This window comes from Ornithodoros turicata, chromosome 5, assembly GCF_037126465.1.
Source record: "Ornithodoros turicata isolate Travis chromosome 5, ASM3712646v1, whole genome shotgun sequence".
In the NCBI taxonomy this organism is placed as follows: Eukaryota; Metazoa; Arthropoda; class Arachnida; order Ixodida; family Argasidae; genus Ornithodoros; species Ornithodoros turicata.
In genome coordinates, this window is record NC_088205.1 from 3,955,910 (window position 1) to 3,979,098 (window position 23,189).

At 45.4% G+C, this 23,189-nt stretch overlaps 1 protein-coding gene across 1 annotated transcript in view; it reads left to right on the forward strand.

Annotated features, from left to right (window-relative positions):
* The first annotated feature begins 809 nt into the window (after positions 1–809).
* LOC135393811 (cell adhesion molecule Dscam2-like) overlaps positions 810–23,189 on the forward strand; it is a 306,350-nt gene continuing 283,970 nt past the window's right edge. The window contains exon 1 of the mRNA XM_064624091.1: positions 810–935. Coding sequence (XP_064480161.1) covers positions 890–935 — 46 coding nt within the window. The 5' untranslated portion in view covers positions 810–889. The remainder of the gene's footprint in view (positions 936–23,189) is intronic.

The window sequence follows — 23,189 nt, forward strand, 5'->3', positions numbered from 1 at the left end:
GATTCTGTGTTTGCGCCGCGGTGAAGCTGTGGCTGTGAGTGCGACACTGTTTTTGCTGATCGGGGGGGGGGGGGAAGTATATGTTTATTAAGAAAAAAAGAAAGGAAAGCTTAGCCAGGCACAGAGCTGGCTGATGGATAATCCATTATGCAAGGCGGTAGAAATGCGTGGTTACATTGTACACATTCTCCATGGTGGGAATGGGGGGGGGGGGGGGAGATCGTTTCACTGAAAGTAAGACAAAAACGTTGTGCAGCTTCGAGCAAAATTCAAAGTCATTGCGTTGATCAATACCTCCACAAGACCTCAAGGCAACATGCATATGATCTCGCGAGACTTATCTTGATGTTCCCACAGTTTTCCTACATTGGGTCGAATGGCATAATATGCAGCTACGACACCGATCTCTAACTCGAGGCGAGCCAAAGTTGCAATACCCCTCCGGCGCACGTAGCAACCTCATCCTCGATGCTGCCGGGTTCCTACACAACAGATCAATAGAAGCAACTCTTTCAATTTCCGCAGTCAAACACGAAGCAACAACCTCGCACGAATGGCCTTAGGCGTACCCAACAAGTTGCACCTTTCGCGCTACTTTCGAACCTTCTGACACGTGCGAACAGTTCAATCTCGCATTGGACGCCGCGCAGTGACGTCAACGCTTCGATCGACCCAATGGTGGAACCCCTATCGGCGACCGGAACCGGAAGAAGCGAGAGAAGGAGAATGACGAAGTAGGGGAAGGTCGAAAACGGAGAGAAGTGTTGCCGAACAACGTGCTTCGTCGTAGTCGGGGCGGTCATGTCGACGGTACGCTGCTGTGTCGCCGTTGTCGGCTCCTTCTGTTAGTCGGGTGTTCTGGTGTTGCCGCTGCGTGAGGGAAGAAATCATGTGGAGAACTCTACTGTGGATAATGTTCTGCGTGTTCAGCGACGGTGAGTCCATCGCGGAATGTGTGCGTAGTATAGTTCTGACATTAGTCGTGCTCGTCGTGCGCGCACAAGAGAAAACGAGTGTTTTTTTTTTCGGAGATCTTGTCGAAGTAGAAAGGGCTTGCATGACGAAACGAATGGAGTAGGTTGGGGTCAGGATCAGATGTCGATTGAGTCCAGGGAGTAGACGCTACGTCGCTCGCACCTTTCCGGTCCATGAACGCTCTAAACAAACTAAAGAATCTCGTCTCTAGTAAACTCGTGTGGGTCTCATCGGCAAGAGCGCTAATAGGATTCCGAGCCTTCCCAGGTGAAAAATGTCTGCAATTCCAATCCAATGCATTGCAATGGTTTATGAAAGAATCTCCACTTTAAACCATTTACGTAGAAAGTGGTTCAAAGTAGTTTCAAGCAGAAATTGTTTCATAAACCACTTGTAATTGTAAACGTTTTTCACCTGAGTTCGCTCGTTCAACGGATACAGTAATCTAAATGTTCGGGTATTCTGGGAACGACATAGCTTTGAGATGCATGAAGAATCGCATACACGAGCAACAACAGCGGGCGCAATCGCGTACGATTATCACATGACGAACTCCTACCATGTTAACTGTTAGTACGAGTACTCATTGGTTTATTTTTTACCTCACTACCCGTATGATAAACCGAGATGTGTTTTAATCGTGCGTATATATCTAAATGGAGTTACAAATTTAGCGTGCTGCAAAGCTGTTTTCCGCATGCTCAAATTGAATCCGTGAACAAATACGTGCGCTCAGCCTTCAGTTTCTGTTCACGTTTATCTGGACAAAGGCGATGATAGAACACTGCCGCTCTGACATTCCCAGCATGCACACGGTGTTGTTTCGCAAGGAAGCCGATGTCCGGCAACGGTACAAAAGTCACAACTTGGAACACTCTTTCAAATTGATGTATCCGATGCTTTCTGCAGTAGTCTATGCGGATATCCTTGGCCAGGAGTGTCGTTGGTGACCAACACGTTCCTCACAGTTGAACTTAAAGCAAAAAAAAAAAAAAAGTGCCCACCTAGTACCCGGACCACTTGACGCTCTCTGTATTGGTCTACATTCTTTTTGGTCATACTTATAGTTGAAATCACGTTTGATACTTTCCCTCTTGCGAATTCGTAACAATAATACTAACCGCATAAAACGACAGAGATAATAGAAACACACTGTAATATAGAGAAGAAAAATATAGAAAGTAACGGGTGGAAATGTTTAGAATGGTGTTCTGAACGACGCTTCTGAATTTGTGTTACATTCGACGTTGTGCCGCTACCTATCTAGCGCTGCATATTGTATCCCGCTGCTCTGCACTGATAAGACACGGATAAGACACTGATAAGATCTACCATCCACGTGAAAGCATTTCAACTATCAGCACGGTACGCAGTCTTTTGCTATTCCGGTCTTAACGGTCGTAACAGCATGAAGAATACTGGAAGCTAAAAGAGAATATCGGGCAGGGCTCCTCGAATTGTGCGTTGGAGTTTTTCTCACTGATTTATAAGTTTACTTCGTCGCTTGACAGAAAGGGAAGACGAACTACGCGCAGAACGCTTCAGGCTTTTCAGGTAGATTTCGTAACTTGCCTGCTGATTTAGAACATTCGCCGATGTCCAGAATTATTCTCTTAGTTTCTTTTTGTTTTCGTAAATTCGTTAATTTGTGATGTTGGGAACGATTTTACCCATAAAATATACGTCTAGAAGCTCGGGACATAAGCTACAGGCCTAAGTGCACTAGATCGAGGCATGACTGAAGCTGCAAACAACGTTTGAGCTTTAAAAACCGCAGATCTATATAACCGCAAAAATCTATAACAAGATATATATAGCCTTATATATGTATAGGCACGACTGAAAAGCAACATGATACGAAGGCTCATGGATAACTTCATTTTCGTATCTCACATCTCATGTTTCGCGTGTAATGGGGCAGTAGACTACTCTCCAGCGGTAAATCATCCCAGGGTCATAGTCATGGTCTATTTGCTGTTGTTGCTGTTGGATCAAGTTGAACCTTTTTCTGTTGTGTCATAGCTCAGGCTAAGCACAAATTTTGTCCACCAGATTGTCTGCCTGTATGCCAATTTCCATATCTTGTCTTTCCGGGGGCATGCAGGTGCCTCGATAGGAATAAAGGACGCTTTCGGTAACTTTCTCTCACAGCAAATCTTCTAAAACAGTATCGACGCGAAAGACAGATAATATACAACCGGAAGAAACTGCAGTTCTGCATCTAATTGCGCACGTACATTATTACTGCACGTAACGCCTGTAGCAAGATCAATGCCTCCTCGCTCCAATAATAGACGCTTGAGTGTTTTACAAGTTCACGTAGTGCACAAACGCGCACGATCTGTTTAGCCGCTTCACCTTTCACGAAGGCTTTTCTATCGGCGTCCTTCTGCATTTTTGTTGCAGAGTCACGGCAGCTAGCGTCGAACGCGGCTGACTGTATAGGCCATTATCACCACTTTTAGGGATCAAATTGATAAACTCCGTTCGCGATTGCGCGAGCTTTGTTGTTCACGTGAAAATTTACCCAGAGGCATCCTCTTGTCTTGTCATTTTTTTTGCGGTGCCTCAGCGTGGGCGACGCGTGAACCATTGCTTGTGCTTCACGTGCACCTTTGCCATTTCCACAGATGAATCAACCAACTAAGGCTGCATAACACTTTTAGGAAGCTCCAGTTTGTGCCCATTCCACACTAACGTTTTTTCTCGTCCATGTTTTTCACGGAGTGATATTAAACGGTAGGAGCAACTTATTTATTTACACGTGGTATAACAAGACTGTCGTGCACGAGACTGCACTTGTAGGTGCAAGACAGCAAGTGCGAGTTGCGAGACTGCAAGTGCAGTCTCGTGCACGAAAATATTGTTACCATGTGTAAATAAGAAGTTGCTCCTACCGTTTAATATCACTTTTTGATCTACTCATCACCGGCAACTTGACATCGCCTATTTTTCTGTCGTCGTATCTTCTTTTTTCACGTATCAAAAACGGACCCATTGGAATTGGATTGGCCTTAGGTTCTGTTTTCGAAGCGAACGGACGACAAATACGGTAGTGTGAAATGAGCCTTATCGTGACGTGTAGTTGGTTTCGAATAACATAGGACATCAAAAAGCAATCTGTAATGAAAAACGGAAGAAGGCTTGGCGGGACTCCTGTGAAGGACACCATCGTGCGCCGTGTATTTTATAAAACTTTTTAGTGACTGGTCCGGTACGCATTACACTTTCGGCACCCTAATGAATTGGGTATCCATCCTTTCGAACCGGCCATACAGTATGTATGATGCCTGCACAGTGACCAACACGCCCTATGCAAAATTGTAGTATATAACGGCAGAGTTCTCTCCGCTTCTTGCATATTTGAGCAGAACAGAGTCCGAAAACTCTGCATGAAACCAAAGAAACGGAATTGGAAAATGTAACTGTTTGTTATCCTTGAACCTGATAGGAATTGATATCATCAATTGATTGATACCCTTGATATCATCATCATGGTTATCCTTGCCCAAAAACCGGAGCCACATCCTGGCCACGTCGTATGCGTATCTTTGACGATTCAAATTAAGCAGCAAATGTAGCCACCTTTCCGACTTTTCGAGTCTGATTTTTGTGGGATCTCCTTTTTGTGCTGTACGGTACTTGGGCTAACAGTGCACAATGTCAAAATGTCAGCGCGTAACGCCAACACATCTCGTGCCAACCAACGTTACAGGTTGATGATACGTTGCCGCAGCGTACTCATGTGGGACGAACTATTTCAACAAGTCGAAGTCGTGGCTTATTCAAAACACAAGAAGTAACAGCGCTGATGTTGACAGATTCTACGAATGCCCTGCTTTATCTACAACAATGCGAAAAAATGAAAAGTTAGTGCTGAAACGTAGGAAGGATAATGATGGAGCTCATAAGCTATTTCATAGGCTGCCCAAGAGTAACCATATCGCCTGGGCACAGGTACTTGTACCCTTAATCCTTTTTTTTTTTTCGAGCAAACGCAGTGGCAATTCGAGTAGGAAACTACTTATCGTAAATAGTCTAGCGACGAGGGAGGTCGTCCTCGTGAAAGTCACGCCAGCTGTCTGATTGTCATTTACCGTGAGTGAACAATAGCTTTCGCGTTCAACGAGTAGACGTTACGTGAACACTTGAACAAACTTTCGCCTTGTCCAATTTCACAATGTTTATATATATATTGTTTTACTTCACATGATCGCATTTCAAAGAAACTCATTATCGTCTATAGAATTTGATCGCATGTCTTGCTTAAGGACAATAAAAAAGTTTTATTGAAACGTAATATGTTGAAGAAGCTCATGTTTCTAAGAGGAAATTGCTTGTCTGCACACAAAACAGAGATGTGTGGGAAGAAGACGAGTGATTGATTTGATTTGTAAAAGAAAAAAAAAGAAGACGAGTGATGCCCGAACGACAATTCGTTGTTGTAATCATTGTGCCTCGTAGATGAAAACGGAGAGAGAGAAAGTATGACCAGCTGAAGAGGATAAAATGTCAACAGGAAGCCCGCTGACCACTACGTGAAGGCTTTTTTGAGGGCACATGCAAGCAACGCTATCCTCTATCCCGCTGTTGCAGCAATGGTATATGCTACACGATACTCTGTTTACTATATCCTGATCCAGGATGATCCTGATCCTGCATCTTTTCTTCCAGTCTGGGTTTCCTGTTTGCGTTGATCAAATCAGGCGTTTTCGTGTTTATCTGGTGCGAGCTTCTTCGCTTCACCAGAGTGAAGCTTATAAGTAGATCACGTAAAGTGTCAGTGTCGCTGAATATGAAATTGCGAATTCTCCAGTTAGTTTTCTGCAAGTACACGCTCTTTAAATTTCCTGACGTTGATATTAATACCGTAATGTTTGTCAGTCGACACGATAACATGTAAAGCAGTATCAGAGTTTCACTGCGCATCGCTGTCGAGCACCGGCTTCTGCCATTGAAAGCGCCGAATGTCTTTCACATAGAGCCTTGTGTTTTGGGGTGAAACCCGTCATCACCCCCGATTTGCATCATCGCCACCACATAAGTTAAACTCCGAAAAACCCCGAAAATAGCCTCTCCCCTCATACGCGCACTGAGGTACGCTAAGCACTGTGCACGGCCGCTCAGCGTCTTGTGTTCATCTGAAACGTGAGAAATGCTCCTTTTTTACATTTTCCACCCGACGCCGCACGATTTTACCCAGTTTTATGGCTTCTCAGATAATCCCCGATACCCCCTGCGCCCGAGTTTCAAAAAAATCCGAAGACGCAAGGGTCTACTGCTACCTATTTCATGCGGTTCTAGAGCCTTCCTCTTGTTCTGAACGCTACACAGGAACAATGCAGTCCATTTAGCCTGTCACCTCGCCTCAATAAATAAGACTACGGCTTCTACACATAAGCCCCGCACTATATCGAGCTTTATCTCAGACTGCTGCGGTGATAAAAAATAAAGATTGATACGAGACAGCGCGAAAAAAAAAAAAAAATCTGTGTGTCACAACCCGGATCAGCCGCAACGTAACTAATGAATGACTCAGGCGCGACATACTCCTCTTGCCTTGTTATTGGCGGGTACGAACTTCCAAACATCGTTTGATCCCGATGATTAACAACGTGTTGGCGAAGAGAAGAGAAAAAAATACCCAAAGCCGTGAAAAATTGGTTCGCTTTTGAAACAGAAGTGGCGTCAGGTGGCGGCTTTAAGCTGTAGCTAGGGGGGCGGGGGGAGGGGCTTTCTGGAAATACACTGCAGTAGACACCTGACAGCAAAGAGAACAGCTATGGAATGGAAATAAATGAGGGTTTGCTCTGAGCTTATTCTTTGGTTTCCCAAAAAGAAAGTTCATGTTCGGGTTATTTTCAAAATCTGATCGAGCATGTTTTCGAGGTTGATGCGTTCTTGTATATTCTTTCTAGAGCAAATATCAGCGAAGTCTTCTGGTGCAATAGTAGATATGCCGTTTTATTTGGTATGGAGGGAAGAAAAATGTTTTTTAGAAAGGTAACTAGCAGTAAAAAACAGTCCTGTTTTTTACCGCTGGTTACCTTTCTAAAAAAAACATTTTTTCCGTGTGTCTTCGTCTACTTCTTTTGTCCTGACAAAAGAAGTAGACGAAGACACACGGACGCTGGACAAGCAAAATTTTAATGAAGAGAGCAGAAACACTAGAGCGCCACGCCTGCGCAGTGTGGTACAGCCACGTGAATTGAAAGCCAAGGCAAGAAAAATGTTTGCTGGCAACGCTAAAGCTTTGCACAGGCTGCTTTAGTTCCACTTAACGTGTGAAAAAATGTATTAAAAATCTACTTGACCGTGACTATAATCATTTATAGAGTCAAGGTCCGGCGAACATTGCCACAAGCAGCGATCACTTTGATCAACATGCGCTTTCCGTATATATAAAAGAAAACCTTACAACAACAAAAACAATAGTTGACGATGATGAGACGGGGTGTTTTTTTCCCTTACGTTCACTGGACGAATTACGGAGTTCAAATCAGACAATTCACTTCATTGCGACAGAAAATTTGATCAAAGTGGTCGTGACAATAGTTCGCGGAAGATAAATACGGTAGGAGAAGTTTATAAATCGTTATGTGAAACACCCTCAGTGTGCTAGCTTTCAGCCTGATCAAAGGAAATCCACGGCGTTACACGTCGTTAAGCATACCAAATGAAGTTTAGTAAGCATAGAGATATTGGATTCAGTCCTACGATGGATCGACTACTCGAGCACGCTTGGGGTGACGAGTTTCGCAACAAGCTTTCTACAGAGGCTGTGTGTTCTACGAGACTACTGAGGAAGAAAATCGGTGAGTCGAACACTGCTTGCCTATAGGCGGTTGGCTAATCATAGAGCAGTTTCCTAATGTGTACCCGGGTTCGAATCCCGGTGCCGGCTGTGCTGTCTGGGGTTTTTCCTGGGTTTTCCTCAGACGCTTTCAGATATATGTCGGCACAGTTCCCCTAGAAGTCGGCCCAGGACGCACATTTCCCCAGGGCGTCAGTCGTGACGTTGCCCACATACGTGAGGCCGACAACGGCAAGCCCTTTCACCATCACCATCACCACCACCACCTAACGTGCTTGAAGAAATGGAACACTTCAGAAAGGGCAGGAGCAAGTAGAAAGTTCGCTGTATATGAGCTGAAAAAAAAAAGAAAAAGAAAAGAACGTGCTACAGGATGGTTAGCTGTACTCAGAGAGCGATGTAAAGTAACCTTAAACGGATGAGACTAGCGTAGTTGACTGGTCATCTCTTCTCTTCTTTGTGTTATTTTCTACGATAAATGCCGTGTGCAGCACATAGCTTCCGGGAAAAATTCAAATTGAGTAGTGGTAAAGTTGATTGGGCGCCCCACAGCTAATGAAGTTATCCTCCAGGACTGGAGGAGTTTCAGAGACTTGGAAATAACCTCTTGTTGTTCCCGTACTCAGTCCGGGAAAATAACTCTTCTACCCTTCCGTCGTATTAGCTTGACCCGGCGTGTTTGCACTGCCAACTGTAGGGTGGGAGAAGACGTAATGCCTTCCAAATGCCTTCCAATGCATTCCAAAAACACTGTCCTCGCCCTAATGTGCTGCCCTTGCCGCTGTGTTTCCTAGATACTGAAGCGCATTGTCCTTACACTGAGGTCGTGGTTTTAACCATACCGCTATCTTCCTCTAGGAATGTCTGCCTGACGACCCCGGACCTTGAGGGGGGGGGGGGGACGCGAGGAAAAGAAAAGGTTCTCCTTTGTATGAGAGACGACAACGCGAATATCAGGGTGGCGAACAGCAGTTTAATCACAAAACCAAAATTCAGGGGCGATTTAGCGGTACATACGAGAAAATGCGTTAGCATAGCCTTTGCCGGTCTAACCTGACTTCTGGTTGTCCACCTCCGATCTATACTTGGCTTCCGATTCGACGCTTTCAATTACTATATCTAAGTAATTTAGGTAACCTTTAATTAGCCTCAATTACTGTCAATTATCCTTTAATTATATATATATTCCTTTTAGTATAATATTCCTTTTAGTACAATTCTTCAACCACGAAGCTCGGCATGTTCCACCGTTGTGACGTCATCCACGAGTTCAGCCTTCGAATAAGTAATAATGCAGTATGCATTATGGACGACCTTTTTGTTGTGCGTTGTCATATCGAATTTTCTGTGCACAGTGAATAATGGCCTCATGCCCGTCTCCTATGCGTCACTAAAACCATTCGTCATTGCACTTAGGGAAACAATCGAACCCCCAATGCACCACAGAAATTGCTTTTCATCATTATTTTAGTGCAACTTGCTGAATATATGACGCGCGTCCACAGCGAGGACGATGATAAAACTCGGTCATTTGTCGTTTTTTCCCATAAGCATAATTTACAAGCTGACTCCACAGCAGGCTGTGCGTCAAGGCTTGACAACCGGTGTTTGTTTATACAATAGGACCCTCATTTCTGGTGTACAGATTAGCCTTTGCAATTAGCGTACAGGCCCTTCATAGTCAATGCCCATTGTGAATCGCTGGATGACGTAGCTGGGTGCATGAAATAGATCGTTGGGCACAATGATAATCTTTGGGTCTGAAGAACTCCGGAGGATAAAATAAAACAAACAAACAGAATGACGTTACACGACACCAGCAGGACCTGTTCACTAAAAATATTTGCTCGATTGCTGATATTTTATTTTCAGTCTTACTTTGTTCTTTGCTTTATTTTTAGTGCAATTTAATTGTTTCACTTTCCACCGCAAAACCGGGAGTTCGAAAGCAGGAACTCAATCGATCGATCGACCTTTATTTTTCCGTTTCGGTTGGAAGAATAGCTAAAAGCTCGATGTGCTTCGTAACTCCCCCACCTCATAGGACGCACAATTCTTCGGTGTAGCATCATCGGGTTCCTTGACCGCATTAGCGTTAGCCTACATTTAGCATGTTCTTTTGGACGGATACCTTTATGAGGCTAAGCACGTGTATGTCTGTCCGTGACTTTATAGTGCCACGTGACAACAAACACTCTTTCAATAAACCTTTAATGGCATTTCCAAAAGGCTTTACTCCAATAATCTACTACCAACGATGGCCCTATAATGCTATCACACTTCAATGCCTTTGACAGTATGCCCAAGGGTGCACACAATTTTCGGTTCTTCGTAGAATCATCCTAATCAAAACCTATACGTAAATGTCGAAATTCGAAATGTGTCTGTCGGTGCGTCACTCTCTATTCATTATGTCAATTCGTACCCCCTGGTGGAATACTGAGAGCACTTAAGCTGTACCACAAAGAGAATTCGGAAGAAATGAGCCACTTAATCGAAAGTTCGAGAGCTCCTTATGAGTGGAGGGGCGCAGAAGCGAGGAAGACACGTTCTGAATACGCGCATCTTAGAATCTATCCGGTTAGAAAACTCTATTTGGCAACATGAGTGTTACTAGTAAAATTGCTTGTCTTGTTCGCATCAGGCTTATCTTACACTAAGACAGTCCCCATATGAACAGCATCGACGCTCGGGGACAATATGCTAGTACAAAGTATGCTAAGGCGGAGTATCAGGTTATAGATTTATCCTCAGCCAAGTAAAGCAATCAGCAGCATTGCCAGGAACAGGAGTATTTCCATTTGTTTTTGTTTTTCTTCTTTTCCCTTTTTGTATTCCTCTGTTCGCGCTTCTTCCGTTGTTGCACAGCTGTCTCAGTGCGGCTCAACGCAGCTGTTTGGACGATAACTCTTCGTAGGCGCCTGGCGTCTTTCTGCCTTCCCAGAGTTTGGCCTTTCTGCGCAAATATCAGGACGGCATTCATGCAGCGGTGCCACTTTGGACTTCGGGAATACCAGCACTGCACAGATGACAATGATGATATTATTCGTCTTCCTATGTTCGCTAATATATCACACTACACAGTGCACAATGGGATCCCACTTTTACACGGCAAAGCGCGGGCAATATTGTGACTACTAGATTCGAAAAATTCGTACGTGCCTTTTTTTGTTGTGTGCACACGGCACTACTGCAGTGCGCAGGGAGGCCAAAAAGGAAGAAAACAATAAAGTAGTTTATGGCTGGCAGCGAACGTACATGGCCCATTACCGTCTGCTATGCTCGCTACATGTACTGTTTCCGGCACACTTGTCTTAAATCTTCATTCAAAGTAATAGCAACCCGTATTGGCTTGGCCGCCCCTGAAGGACCTGTACCACTACTGTGTTCGAGGGTGGGGGGTATGCCGTACGGGTCTTCATATTAGGCGATTTCAGATATTGCCCTTGTGCTCCGCACGGGGGCCCTCCGTCGCCCAAGTCACGCGCATCGCGCAAGGCGTCGTGGGAAATGGTTTACATTCGTGCTCGCCTGCCTCTTGCTCGAAGGAAGGAGGGAAAACCGAAACCGTTTGCCCTCTTCCTCTTCTGTCTGGCTCATGAAAACTAAATCCCAAGGTGCAGTGGGACATTCGCAACACGGCGCTCTCTGGCGGGCCATCCATGCAATTTCTGAAATCGTCTATTTGGCACCGCCTGGAGATTTCAGACGGGATAAAACGGGAGCTGCCAACTTCCGACAATTATATACTGCAATTATACTGCAAGCAGCACCAACATCGAAGCCATCGATCGCACAAAGAAGCCAGAGGGTCGTTTGACATCCTTCAAAACCAGTAATATTCGAAATTTCGACGGAAGACAACTTGTTTCGAAGACACCCAATCGTGTCGATCGTCGTTAGACGAGATTTTTGCCAACTGTATTGTAATTTACCCCCGATAACACGTCCAATAGGGAACAGTGTCGCCAGCGATGATGAAACATCCCAATCATCATCATCATCAAAGTAAAGTTACTCTCGATAATTCAGATTCTTCCTCATCCCAAATCTCTCGTGCGAAGTTTCTGACGTTTCGTCAAAAGCGATTAATGACATGCAGCCCGATATCATTAACAGCAATGGTGGTGACGCAACAGCAATGTTAGAATTATTTTCCTAACTAATCTTATGTTTTGAGAAAAGCGTTTATTGCTAAATAACAAAAAAAAAAGAAATAAACGAGATGTTCATTACTTTGTCACCGCGGGAGAAGCTGGCACTCTCCAATAGACCCCCCCCCCCTCCTTTTTTTTTGTTACCTTCAGTAAAATCCTGCTTCTTGAAATCTTTATCAAATCCCCCAAACCTGACTCTCCAACACTGCGCGATATTCTTTTCTTGTTCGAAGCAGCTGGAAAAGTTCTCTTGCCAGGTTCCTTCACGGCTCCCTCATTAACATGCTCGCTCCATTAATTCGCAACACCTTTTTTCGCTTAGCCATCCGTAGGCGAAAGCTGGACGTGATTTATAATTCTCCTACGAAAAACTTCCGCCGATCCATTTCGCTCATGGTAGGCGTTCTGCAACTCTCAAGACAGAACTGCTGGATGACGTAATGTGCAAAAGGTACTGGGAAAGTTTAGTTTCAATTCGCAATACGGGGCTGCCACACTACTGCCACAGATTGATCGTATGTTCTATGTTTTGCATTGCGTATGAGAAGGGCGGTGGTGAAGGTATGTTTGTTTGCTTATATACAGGGTGTGTGCAGAAAAACGTGACCCGCATTTTTACATGTAACTCGTTGTCTACTTAGCCGAGGAACTTCCGGTGGCGCACGATGGCGCATTTATGCGTGCGAAATCTGTAGAAAAATTGTGGAAGCCATACCCAGCTTTAAAAATAAACGGAACAACGAAAACGTCGGCTTCCGTGCATCAGAATAGGGCAACATGGTGGACAACAGGGTGTATGTGAAAGGGCAACATGGTGCACGTAGGAGAGTTATGTTCAAGTACCGCTAGGGGAGCTATCGGTGCATAAATCGAAACGATGCCCCACATGGATGCTCATCGGCAGTACCCCTAGCGGTGCCTGCACATAACTCTCATGAGACCGAAATGCACTACCATGCACTGTCATGACCGTCCTATTCTAATGCATGGAAGCCCATGTTTTCGCGCTCTGTTTATTTTTTTACACTGAGTATGGCTTCCAGGATTTTTTTGTAGCTTTCGCACGCATAAATACGCCGTCGTGCGCCACCGGAAGTTCCTCAGCTAAGTAGACAACGAGTTACATGTAAAAATGCGGGTCATGTTTTTCTGCACACACCCTGTATTTACAGAACGTCGAACGTCGATACTCCGAGAGGCATTACATGACGCGCACGCGACTGGGAAATATGCAAGGCACCACAGCACCATATGTGAGGCAGATACGAGTAAATAAACTGCTGAGAAAGGAAGAGTGATGAAGTGAGCCCTGAACAATCCGGCGCATTCCTACCTCAGACTCACAGTGACACGTTAACAGTTAATGGGACCGTACAGACATGTGTCTATAGGCTTGCAAGTCCGTACTGTACCATTCGCTGTACCAATACTGGCATTGACGCAATAGCCATTTTACACCGTATGCGTGATCAAATCGTGAGGAGATACTCGTGACGTGTTATCAGTACCACACAATAAACTGTTTAATCCTTTTTTGGTGTAAATAGCTTGTCGAAATGACAGCGGGGTAATATCCTGACCCGACATCGGCCCTACTCTGGGCGGTGTTGCAGAGTGTATGTTGGGCCGACGTCCGTGGTGTCGGCAGGAGCCATGTCGGCCCGATGTTGTGCGATGTCGGCATCGAGGTGCTGCTTGGGTTCGCACTTTAGTGTCCCCTTTAGCCTTCGTGAGAAGCCTAAGAGAGATGAAATATCAACAAAAAGTTGTTTGTTTGTTTGTTCGTCTGTAACGAAAAAAAGAGAGGAGAAATTGAACTCGTCTCCCGACTTGTCCTGCTACTCCTAACACAAATTATCAATCCCCCTCCCACCCTCCACTCCCCCAAAATATTTCTCATGTGCTCTACTCGCAAGTTCGCTATTCACTATTCTACGGCGCAGCAGGGGCTAATGGGAGATGTGACGCGGCCGATTTGGAACAGGAGTGAATGGGTGAGGGCAACGTTCAGCCGAAGACGATGTAGAAGGGACTCCTCCTCGCGGGTACAGCGGCAGCCGATGACAAACTCCAGTGAGGGGTCAATGGACTGCAGGAATGCATGAGGTCGGATAGTGTCTACAAGAAACTGGCGAGTGCCGTCGCCGCAGAGACGTCGCATAAGCAGGCGACACGCAGACACCGGAAGCGGCAGTAGGGGCACTGGCGTGGCCGGATGAAGCGCGGCGCGTCTCGCAGCCGCGTCAGCACAGGTGTTTCCGTGTAGCCCTGTATGCCAGGGTACCCACTGAAGGCAGATACGGTGGCCGACCGAGGAGAGGTGGACGTACTCCTGGAGTACCATGGCACGCAGATCACTCAGGACGCTCGGGTGGTATGCTGACAGGAGTGCCAAAGACGCCTTGCTGTCTGTGAGGACGACCCACGCATCAGGCACAGATCCAGCGATATGCCGCAGAGCGGCAAGCAGTCAGAGCATCTCCGCATCCGTGGAGGACACTGTGTAGGGAAGTCGGAGGGCGAGGTCACGGTTTTCCTGCGAGACGTAGAAGGCCGCTGCTGATGACTCATGCGCTACCGACCTATCAGTATAGATGGCGCGGCTGTGCGGGTAGGCCGAACTGAGATGCTGGAGCGCGAGTTGGCGGGCTACTGTCACAGGCACATCGTTCTTCCTCTGAAGGCCGGGGATACTGGCACAGACCTCGGGTCTTGCAGGCGTCCACATCGCCGGGGCGTGCAAGGACAGGGAAAACTGTGCAGGGACGGACGGAGGCGAACGAGAGCACGACCTAAGTCAGAGGCCGGCAGTCTTCGTCGACGTGGCGAAGGTGGTGAAGAGGGTGCCGAGTAAGGTACCGTGCGAGAACGGGGGGGGTTGCGCCGTCCCGCAGGACATCGATCGGCGGTTCGCGTGCCTCGGCTAGGACAGAGTATGTCTCGGTGGTCGAAGGGACTCCCAAGCAGACGCGGAGGCTCCTGGCTTGGCTAAAGGGGAGATCTCGATTTCTGCTTCGGCTGATGCCATGCAAGATGGGAAGGCTATACCGGAGAGAACCCAGCACGAGGTATTGGTGGACACGGCGGAGGTAAGAGAAGGACGGGCCCCATCGCAAACCAGCGAGGCAACGAAGAACCGCCACGCAGCTGTTGATCTTGGTGGTGAGAGTCTTTATGTGGCGAGACCAGGAAAGGTAACGGTCGAGTACCACGCCCTGGTACTTGCAGTACGGGACAAATGACAGCGGTGAGCCTTCAATGACGAGCGGGAACCTCGTGAATGATCGACGAGTGAACACCATGGCTACAGTCTTGCTTGGTGATACGGAGAGACCGCGGTCGGCGAGATACGCGATGATAATGGTGGAACTGTTGAATGGAACTCGTTGTTGAACTGGTGGAATGGAACTGTTGGTGTCATAGAGTCATTTCCCAAGAATGAAAGCATGGCTTGCAGTGCACCTTTTGAATCGTTGTATACAACCCACTCGGCAGGGGACTTTTGTGCCACTACGTACTGCATTGCCAGCTGGATGGCTACCAATTCTGCTGTCGTTGAAGATGTTTTGTGCGGCGGTCGTGCCATTCCCTCTTTCCTGTGCAGTGGAACCACAAAAAGCAGATGCTGAGCCTGATGCCGTCGTCGGTCCGTCAGTGAGAATAGCAGTGCTGCTACAGTGACGCTTCATCATACATAGACAATGTTGTCTCAGAACGATAGTGGGCAAAGGGGACTTGGCATGGTGTACTCCAGGCACGGAGATGCAAATCCGCCGTAGCTCTAGTGTCCAAAGAGCATGCTGAGTCGCACTTAGAGGTTGTGTCTTTGGCAAGTTGCGCTGGTAAGGAGCAATGGCTTTGTAACAAAAAGTTGTGTTCAGCTAGACGACGTTGAACTCTTTATATTCAAGGTGTGCACGTGTTGCACATATGTGGTGTTGCTCTGGTATTTATAGGCTTCCGGACGTCAATAAGTGTAACGTGCAAAGACCGGAACGTTCTGAAGACTTATGTTGCCCCGTTTCAGTAAATGAAGTCAACACCACGGAACTTCAACAACGATGGCTTCCAACGGAACTCACAAAGTTAAAGTGTCTGATAACTCAACTTGCTAAGAAGCCCCTTCCAGGTTTAATCTTAGACTATTTCCGTGCTCCGCCCTTGATAGACAGTTTCAATATCGTCCTTCTGCAGCGAATGTACCCAACCTTCGATTAGAGTGATGCGTTGGAGTGGAGGGACATTCATGCTACTGCTTTTCGCGCGTACCTTCTGTGGCGTTACGCATACAGCTATCGGGCAAGGCTAAAAGTCCTTGATGATGAAGCAGAGTTGCACCACTAAGTTAAGCTCTCGACGTATGTGAAAAGGAAAGGGAGTTGAGAGTAAAGTACGTCGTAGTTCGTAAACAGAGGCTCTCGAGTGCAATCTCGGAAAGTGGGAAAGACGAAAAAAAAAATGCTGAAAGTTCCAACGTGGAATACATTGTAGAAAATTGGCGAAAAAGCAATCAAAAGCAACGTCTGGCTTTGGAAATTTGAGGAAAAAAACTTTGAAAAAACTTTGGAAGTTGTTAAGTTATAAAACATGGCGCTTGGTACTGGGGAAGGTTTGGGGCGATGTAAAGACATGCATGACAGGGAGGTTGATAACAGTTTTCACATTCATGTGTTGTCGCAGACAACACCTACAGAGCACATGTGTCGCTGTACTGAATGCGCTGCTCCGACCCTGTAATTGTACTACGTACTACCAAAGTTCTGTTGGCGTGTGAGCTATTAGTATACCGTTTCCACAGTGCTATTAAATGGGCACTTTTGAATATTACGTACGCCCGCATAAAAAGAACAACAAAAGAAACAAAGAAGAAAAATTGTTTTGTTTCGTGATTACATTTTCACTTGGTTAACTTAGCGTTCATTTTCGCTTTCTTCAGTCTCCCCGTGCTCCAGCGCTGTTTTCATCGTGTTGAACATCAGAGAAGGGGATTAATAATGCATTGCATTACCGGTAATGTATTACGTCTCGGTAATGAGTAACGCTAATACATTACAATTTTTGCAGACGAGTAATGTGACACACTTTGACCGGGTAGTGCGCAGTCACATTACTCACTACCTGAGTAGACATTTTAGGCATTGTCCAAAGGCAGCAGTTACGAATTGTTCCTGGTACAGGCGTGTATTCCTACACTCTTAAAAAAAAAAGGGTGCGTCCTTTTTTGGGGAGTGCACCTTTGTCACATATATCCTCCCCCTGAGGAATCTCCTCACTCCCTTCATAACTATGAAGAGGGTAAGGGACAGTACACTAGAGAGAATTTACACTTTACAGGGAGTGATATACCGTATGTGGCAAGGATGTACTCCCCAAAATGGAGACACAACACCCTTTTTTTAAAGAGTGTAGCATCGTGTTGCTAAGCACGAAAAAGTAATGAAGAATGTAATGCATTAGTTTACGAAAATGTAGAGACTAATAGTAATGCATTACAAAATAAAAGTAATTTCCTCGACTCCTTTGAACACTAGTTCAGTCTGTCACTGTGATTCCAATATTTCACTCACACGTGTCGACAGCAGTACGTGTACTACCTTCCCAAGAGTTGTAAACTGACCTCACCACCACTTAAAACTTGTCATATCTCGAAACGTTCAGTAACACTTGACATATCGAAGCTCTGTTTCACCTGCGCAGTACTAGTGCATTACCACATAATGGGCTGAACGCAGGTAACATTTGCTGCAGAGAGAGAAAAAATGAACTATTCTTTTTACTTCGGAAAATTACAGACACGTATGACAAACCTCCAGAAAGGCAGAATAGAAAAAAAAAGATGCCTTAAGTAACACACACACACACAGAAACAAAAAGTCGTCTAACTCAGGAAAGAGGAAACGAAATATTATAAAACCTCACACAACGTAAGCACCGTTGCGGCACCACCACTTTATCAACCCTGCGTACTTTCAATACAACGGTGTCTATATCCTGCCGCGAAGATTGCTCCAAATTCCTCACCAGCCGGTAGGCGGCGTTCCTTTTGATACGGAACAGCAAACAAACAATGAACGAGAAAGAGAGAGGCGCACGAATGGCTTCAACGGGACTGCCACAAAATGTGACGACGATATGAAGTCGTGCGGAAATACACCTCCAGGCTGAGTGGAACTCTTCCATGAGCATTCCTTCCCCTGGCTAGAAACAACACTCCAATGTGGCGGGAACGGCCAAGAAATAGAGGACTCTTCTACGTACAGTACTGGCGCTGGTGGAATTCTACTAGAGGAGGAGTCGGGTCCGTGGAATGTGTTGTCCTCTGCGCGGATAATTTTACACTTCACCGGAGAGAAAGAGATGGAGGCCTGGTGTGGGCGACGTAATAGCGTCCTTGCTCTCGAATAGGATATAGCTGTGTGAGGCGCGGTTACGAGTCCAACTCGTAAGGCATTCGGAGCGCGCGTGAATTGGGTTTAATTGCGAAGTTTACCTGAGTGATGGGGCCCCGTGAGGAAGTCCGGGCATGCGAGGCCCTGGGTCACAATTTGTGAAGTGGCGAGGCGTGTCTGCCACTGAGCAATTACTGCAGGAACGACGTTGTAATTTGCCAGTGTGGTGAGAGCTGCATTTCGTTCAAGCGTCTGGGTAGAGGATTCCAGGTTCGTGCGCAGGTTTTTTATGTGAGTTGGGTCAATGTGCTTGCTCGAGGAGCGTGCGTCGCATATTGAAGGTGTACGAATAATTCTGAGTTGAATTATTTGATAAAAGATTGATAAAAAGTATGACTTACTTACCCTATGATATGATACTGATACTAATGATAATGAAAGGACGATGGATGACGCACCAAATAGCGCACCAAATAGCGCACCATGATACAGGGACGCTTACTGGTGATGCGTAGCAGGGTTACGGGAGTTGTCGCTCCGGAGTTGGAATGATTCCGGAATCATTCCATATTTATCAGGGCGCGGAATTGAATTGGAATGGAATGGCTGAAACTGTATTAGGAATAGAATGGGAATGGAATGACGCATTTAGCCATTTAACATAGTCATGTGACAAAGGCACTTGTTCAGTTCCTGCGGATCTGTGGCCTTCTGGGTGAACTGTGATCAATTTCGTGTTTTTTTTTCTTTTTGTTTGTCTTTCTTTTTTCTTTTCTAACCTGGGAATAGCAAGTCGCCGTAGCGCAGACTAACATTTCCCTGAATTTTTTCTATATAACAAACGTATCCCCCCCTTCCCAGTCGCGCACGTAGAACGGTCTCATTGAATCTCCGCTAAATGGGGTACCACAACAACTACACACAGCTCGCGTAGCTCACGGTTCTTTAGCGTGCTGGCCATGTCACGTCGAGACTGGGAGGTACCCGGGTTCGAATGCTGGCTGCGCTGTCTGGCTTTTTTTCCCCTGGATTTTGTCGGCACAGTTCCCTTAGAAGTCGGCCCAGGACGCACATTCCTCCAGAGCGTGACTCGTGACGTTGCCCATCCTCTGTGAAGCCGACAAGCGCGAGCTCTTTCATTAGCACCACCACCACCAACAAAAAAAAAACTTTTATTTCTCTAATGCGCAGAACGTATTGCAAATGGCAACGCGAACACGGATGCCACAGTGGAGTAGAAATGCCATGAGACTCCTGTGTTTCACTAGCAGCTAAAAAAAATGGCGTTCACCGCAGCACTACTAGACACTGTTGACTCCAGTGCTACGTATATACGTATACGTTCTAAGTTGCTTGTTTCCCTGCGTAGACCCTAAAACAGCGGATCCCAACTTGCTAATCGTGGAGAGATGACCTGGCTGAAAACTTTCCTCATCCACATTTTGCGAACATTTCTACTCTCTTTTTGCCATTAACATATACTCGAAGATATGTGTCCCCCCCACATGCACCCATTATATTTCCCCGTTCTGCATGGAAGGATGCTTTCCTACCTCATATATGTATTGAAGATGGGTATAGGTGTAATCGTCCAGGGCGTACGTTACGAAAACTGAGGTTAATTTGCATATTTATTGGGAAAAATAGTGTGCCGGGACACGAGCACTCGACTCTCGTAAAAAGTGTCCTTAGGGGGGCCCATACGGCAATAACACACGACAACGAATTGTGTGCATAGGTTCGTTTCCTCAGACGTTAATATTTTGCAAGCCGAGGGAAGAATAAAAAAGAAAAGAAATATGTGAGAAGGAAGAGAAAATGCGCCCGGCCGTCGACTGGTCCTCGGGACGACGATATCAGCAAAATTTACTGAGGCGGAAAGAAAGAGAGGTTTTGCATACATGAATACGGGTTTCATCATCGAGTTGCTGATGGTGGTGCTGTGCGTGTTTGAGATGGGGTTCGTTGACGATGCAAAAAAAAAAAGAAAAGAAAAAACACAGCTGGATGAAAAAAAACACGGAAGAGTACGATGAATGTCAAGACCTCAATGTAATCTGGTCTTTTCTTCGCTGGACATTGACCTATAAGTAGAAGGTACTATGCTGTATGATGCTGCTCTCTTATCATGGGTCATTTGCAACATTGTACAATGCTGCTGTTTTTTATTGGCCGAGAGTGAGTGAGTTAAAAAGAAAGAAAGAAACGGAGAACGTCGCGAAGGGTCTTAAGCGTGTCCACTCTTCGAACTCCTTTGTTTTTATTTAAACCCGCGGACGCCACAAAATTCCCGTCTGCCGTACTAGCGTACTGAGACGCTTAAGTACGCTTAAGACGCTTTTAACTTAAGTATACGTCTATTATGTACGTCGTATCGAACAAAAACAAGATAAGTATTTATAGAGATTGAAGCATTTATTTTACTGAAAAACAAGGTTTCGGACGGAGTCCTGATGAAGGACGGAGTCTGTCCGAAAGCTTGTTTTTCAGTAAAATAAATGTTTCAATCTCTTTAAATACTTATCTTATTCACTTGGGAGTGATAGACTTCTCCAATTTTTTGCCTGTTAGTTTCCTTCCCAACAAAAACATATACATTATGATGATCACATGGGACGTTTCATCACTGGAGCACTGCGATACCTTACTCCATCCGCGCGTGAGATGTTACGTGAGTGATATGGGCGTAAAGTGGAAACGAGTAAGACGGTTCATGAGATAGACAGAACCAATTTTTTATTTAATTTTATGTTGCCATAATATGCTTACTGATATAAAAAAATCCTTATATGCGTGGTAAACATTAAAAAAAACAGAACGCGAAAGGGGAAACATTCTGCGAAATATGTATACAGCAAATGGCCGGATAATTTGAAAGCGCTCTTTAAGCCAAATTAAGAAGGAAAAAAAAAGGCACTTTGCTCATCCTGCCGGCACTGGACAATGCGCCGAATGAGGTGACGTCTTGCATGTTTAGCAGGGCAAAATGTCGAATCGATATTTTCCGCAAGTGCTGTCGTAATGGGGGAATGCTGTTATGCCTCACCCGAAGGCCACGGTGTTACCGCGAATAACGGCCCCCTCCCCTGGGTATATGGCGCTACCGAAGTGGCCATATATTTACGCGGAGCATCAGCTCCGCATAAACACGTTGCCTTGCCCCTACTGAACACCTATCTCGGAAACCAGGTTGCACCCCAGGGACGGGTCGCAATGTTGTCGCTGCGAGGCTGGTACATAAGGCTCTGCTCTCTATAGTGACCGGACTGACAAGCTTCTCTGGGCACAATGGACTAGGCAGAAAGGTGTAATAATAGGGTGTTTTCTAGTGGCGCAGGTGTCAAAAATGGGGCTGCAGGTTTATTTCGAAAAAAGTCCTGTTCAGGAGAAATAGAAGTCGATGGGACTTCGTAGTGTCGTTACGAACACAAAAAAGGCATGGTTTGGTTTGGTTTTAAGAAAAAAATAAATGGAGATTTTGGCTTCACTAGTGTGAGGCCTGCAACTCCACATCACCTGCACCAGTTACTTTGGTGGAAAACTCCTGGAATGATGATGCTAATGAAGGTGAGCAGGATGATGGCGATGATGCTGCTGCTGATGATTAGTGGCAAAAAAGGCATTACGTCCGTCATTGACATGTGCGAGTAGACGGGGACATTGACCATTGTAAACATTGTAACGAACTCATTAAAGGGACACCGAGGAACATGCGCAATCTACAGCCAAGATTCATAAATACATATTCGCATGTGTATAATAAAAATTAATACATCAATAGGAATTATGCATGGCCACTGTGGCTGCTGCGCTACAAACCAGTCTTAACCACGTCACTGATATGTAAAAATATTCCCATTTTTTTGCCTTGTTTTTTTCCTCTTGCCAGAAACTGAAAACTTTCCAGTAAATGCAGTTTCAAGCAAATTTTGACAGCATGCATACACAACACATACCTAACAGGAACGTGTCGTGTGACACAATAAGAAAGGCACAGTCCAGCTTATCCAGGATAACAAAAACAAGAAGAGATGAAATCAAAAAGAGATGAAACATAAATTTTTTCTTGTAAATATATAGATGTTTCATCTCTTCTTGTTTTTTATTTGTTTTTAGAAACGTGTCGAGTTCAGTCCAAGCAAACGTCACAATTCTATTCTCTTCATTTCAATTTATTCAATATTGACATGGTTGTCAGTTGCATGTCTCTAAGTGCATGGCCTATAGCGATTTCTCAAATTAATATTTGACGCCTTATAAGACAAAGAGCTAACATAACCGTTCGAAAAGAAACCAACGCAGATAAAAAGAAAAAAAGAAAAACTCTTCCTAAAGCATTTTCGCAATATACCCGATTCTAAACTGAGAGTTATGCGACGGAAGAACTTCGTGGAGAGTCTTCTTTTACAGAATAAAACAAAGTGCCTGAGGAGTACGCGGGTGCCGGAGTCGTGAAAAATGATCACCGATCTTGAGATCCTAAAGAGAGAGAGAGAGAAAAGAATGGAGTATGCCAGGTGCATAAGAATAAAACGGCCTAGTATTTATCACTTCTTCCTGCACCTTATGCTCGCTGAGTACCGTAACTCAAAGAATTTATTTTTCGCAGCAAAAACGTTTCCGACGCCCGCGGAACAGGGTCGGTTGCAGCGAGCAACGGATATTACCGTGCTGGCTTCACGAAGTTGGTATATCATATTTTAATACGCCACTGATATTTCGGTTTCCTGAGAATATTTCTCTTATCCTGGCACCATATTTGATATTCGGCTACGAAACCGTACACGCGACATCGTTTTTGTGCTGAGTCATTTTTACTATTCCATTTTTCATCAGCACAGTTTCGGATTGTAC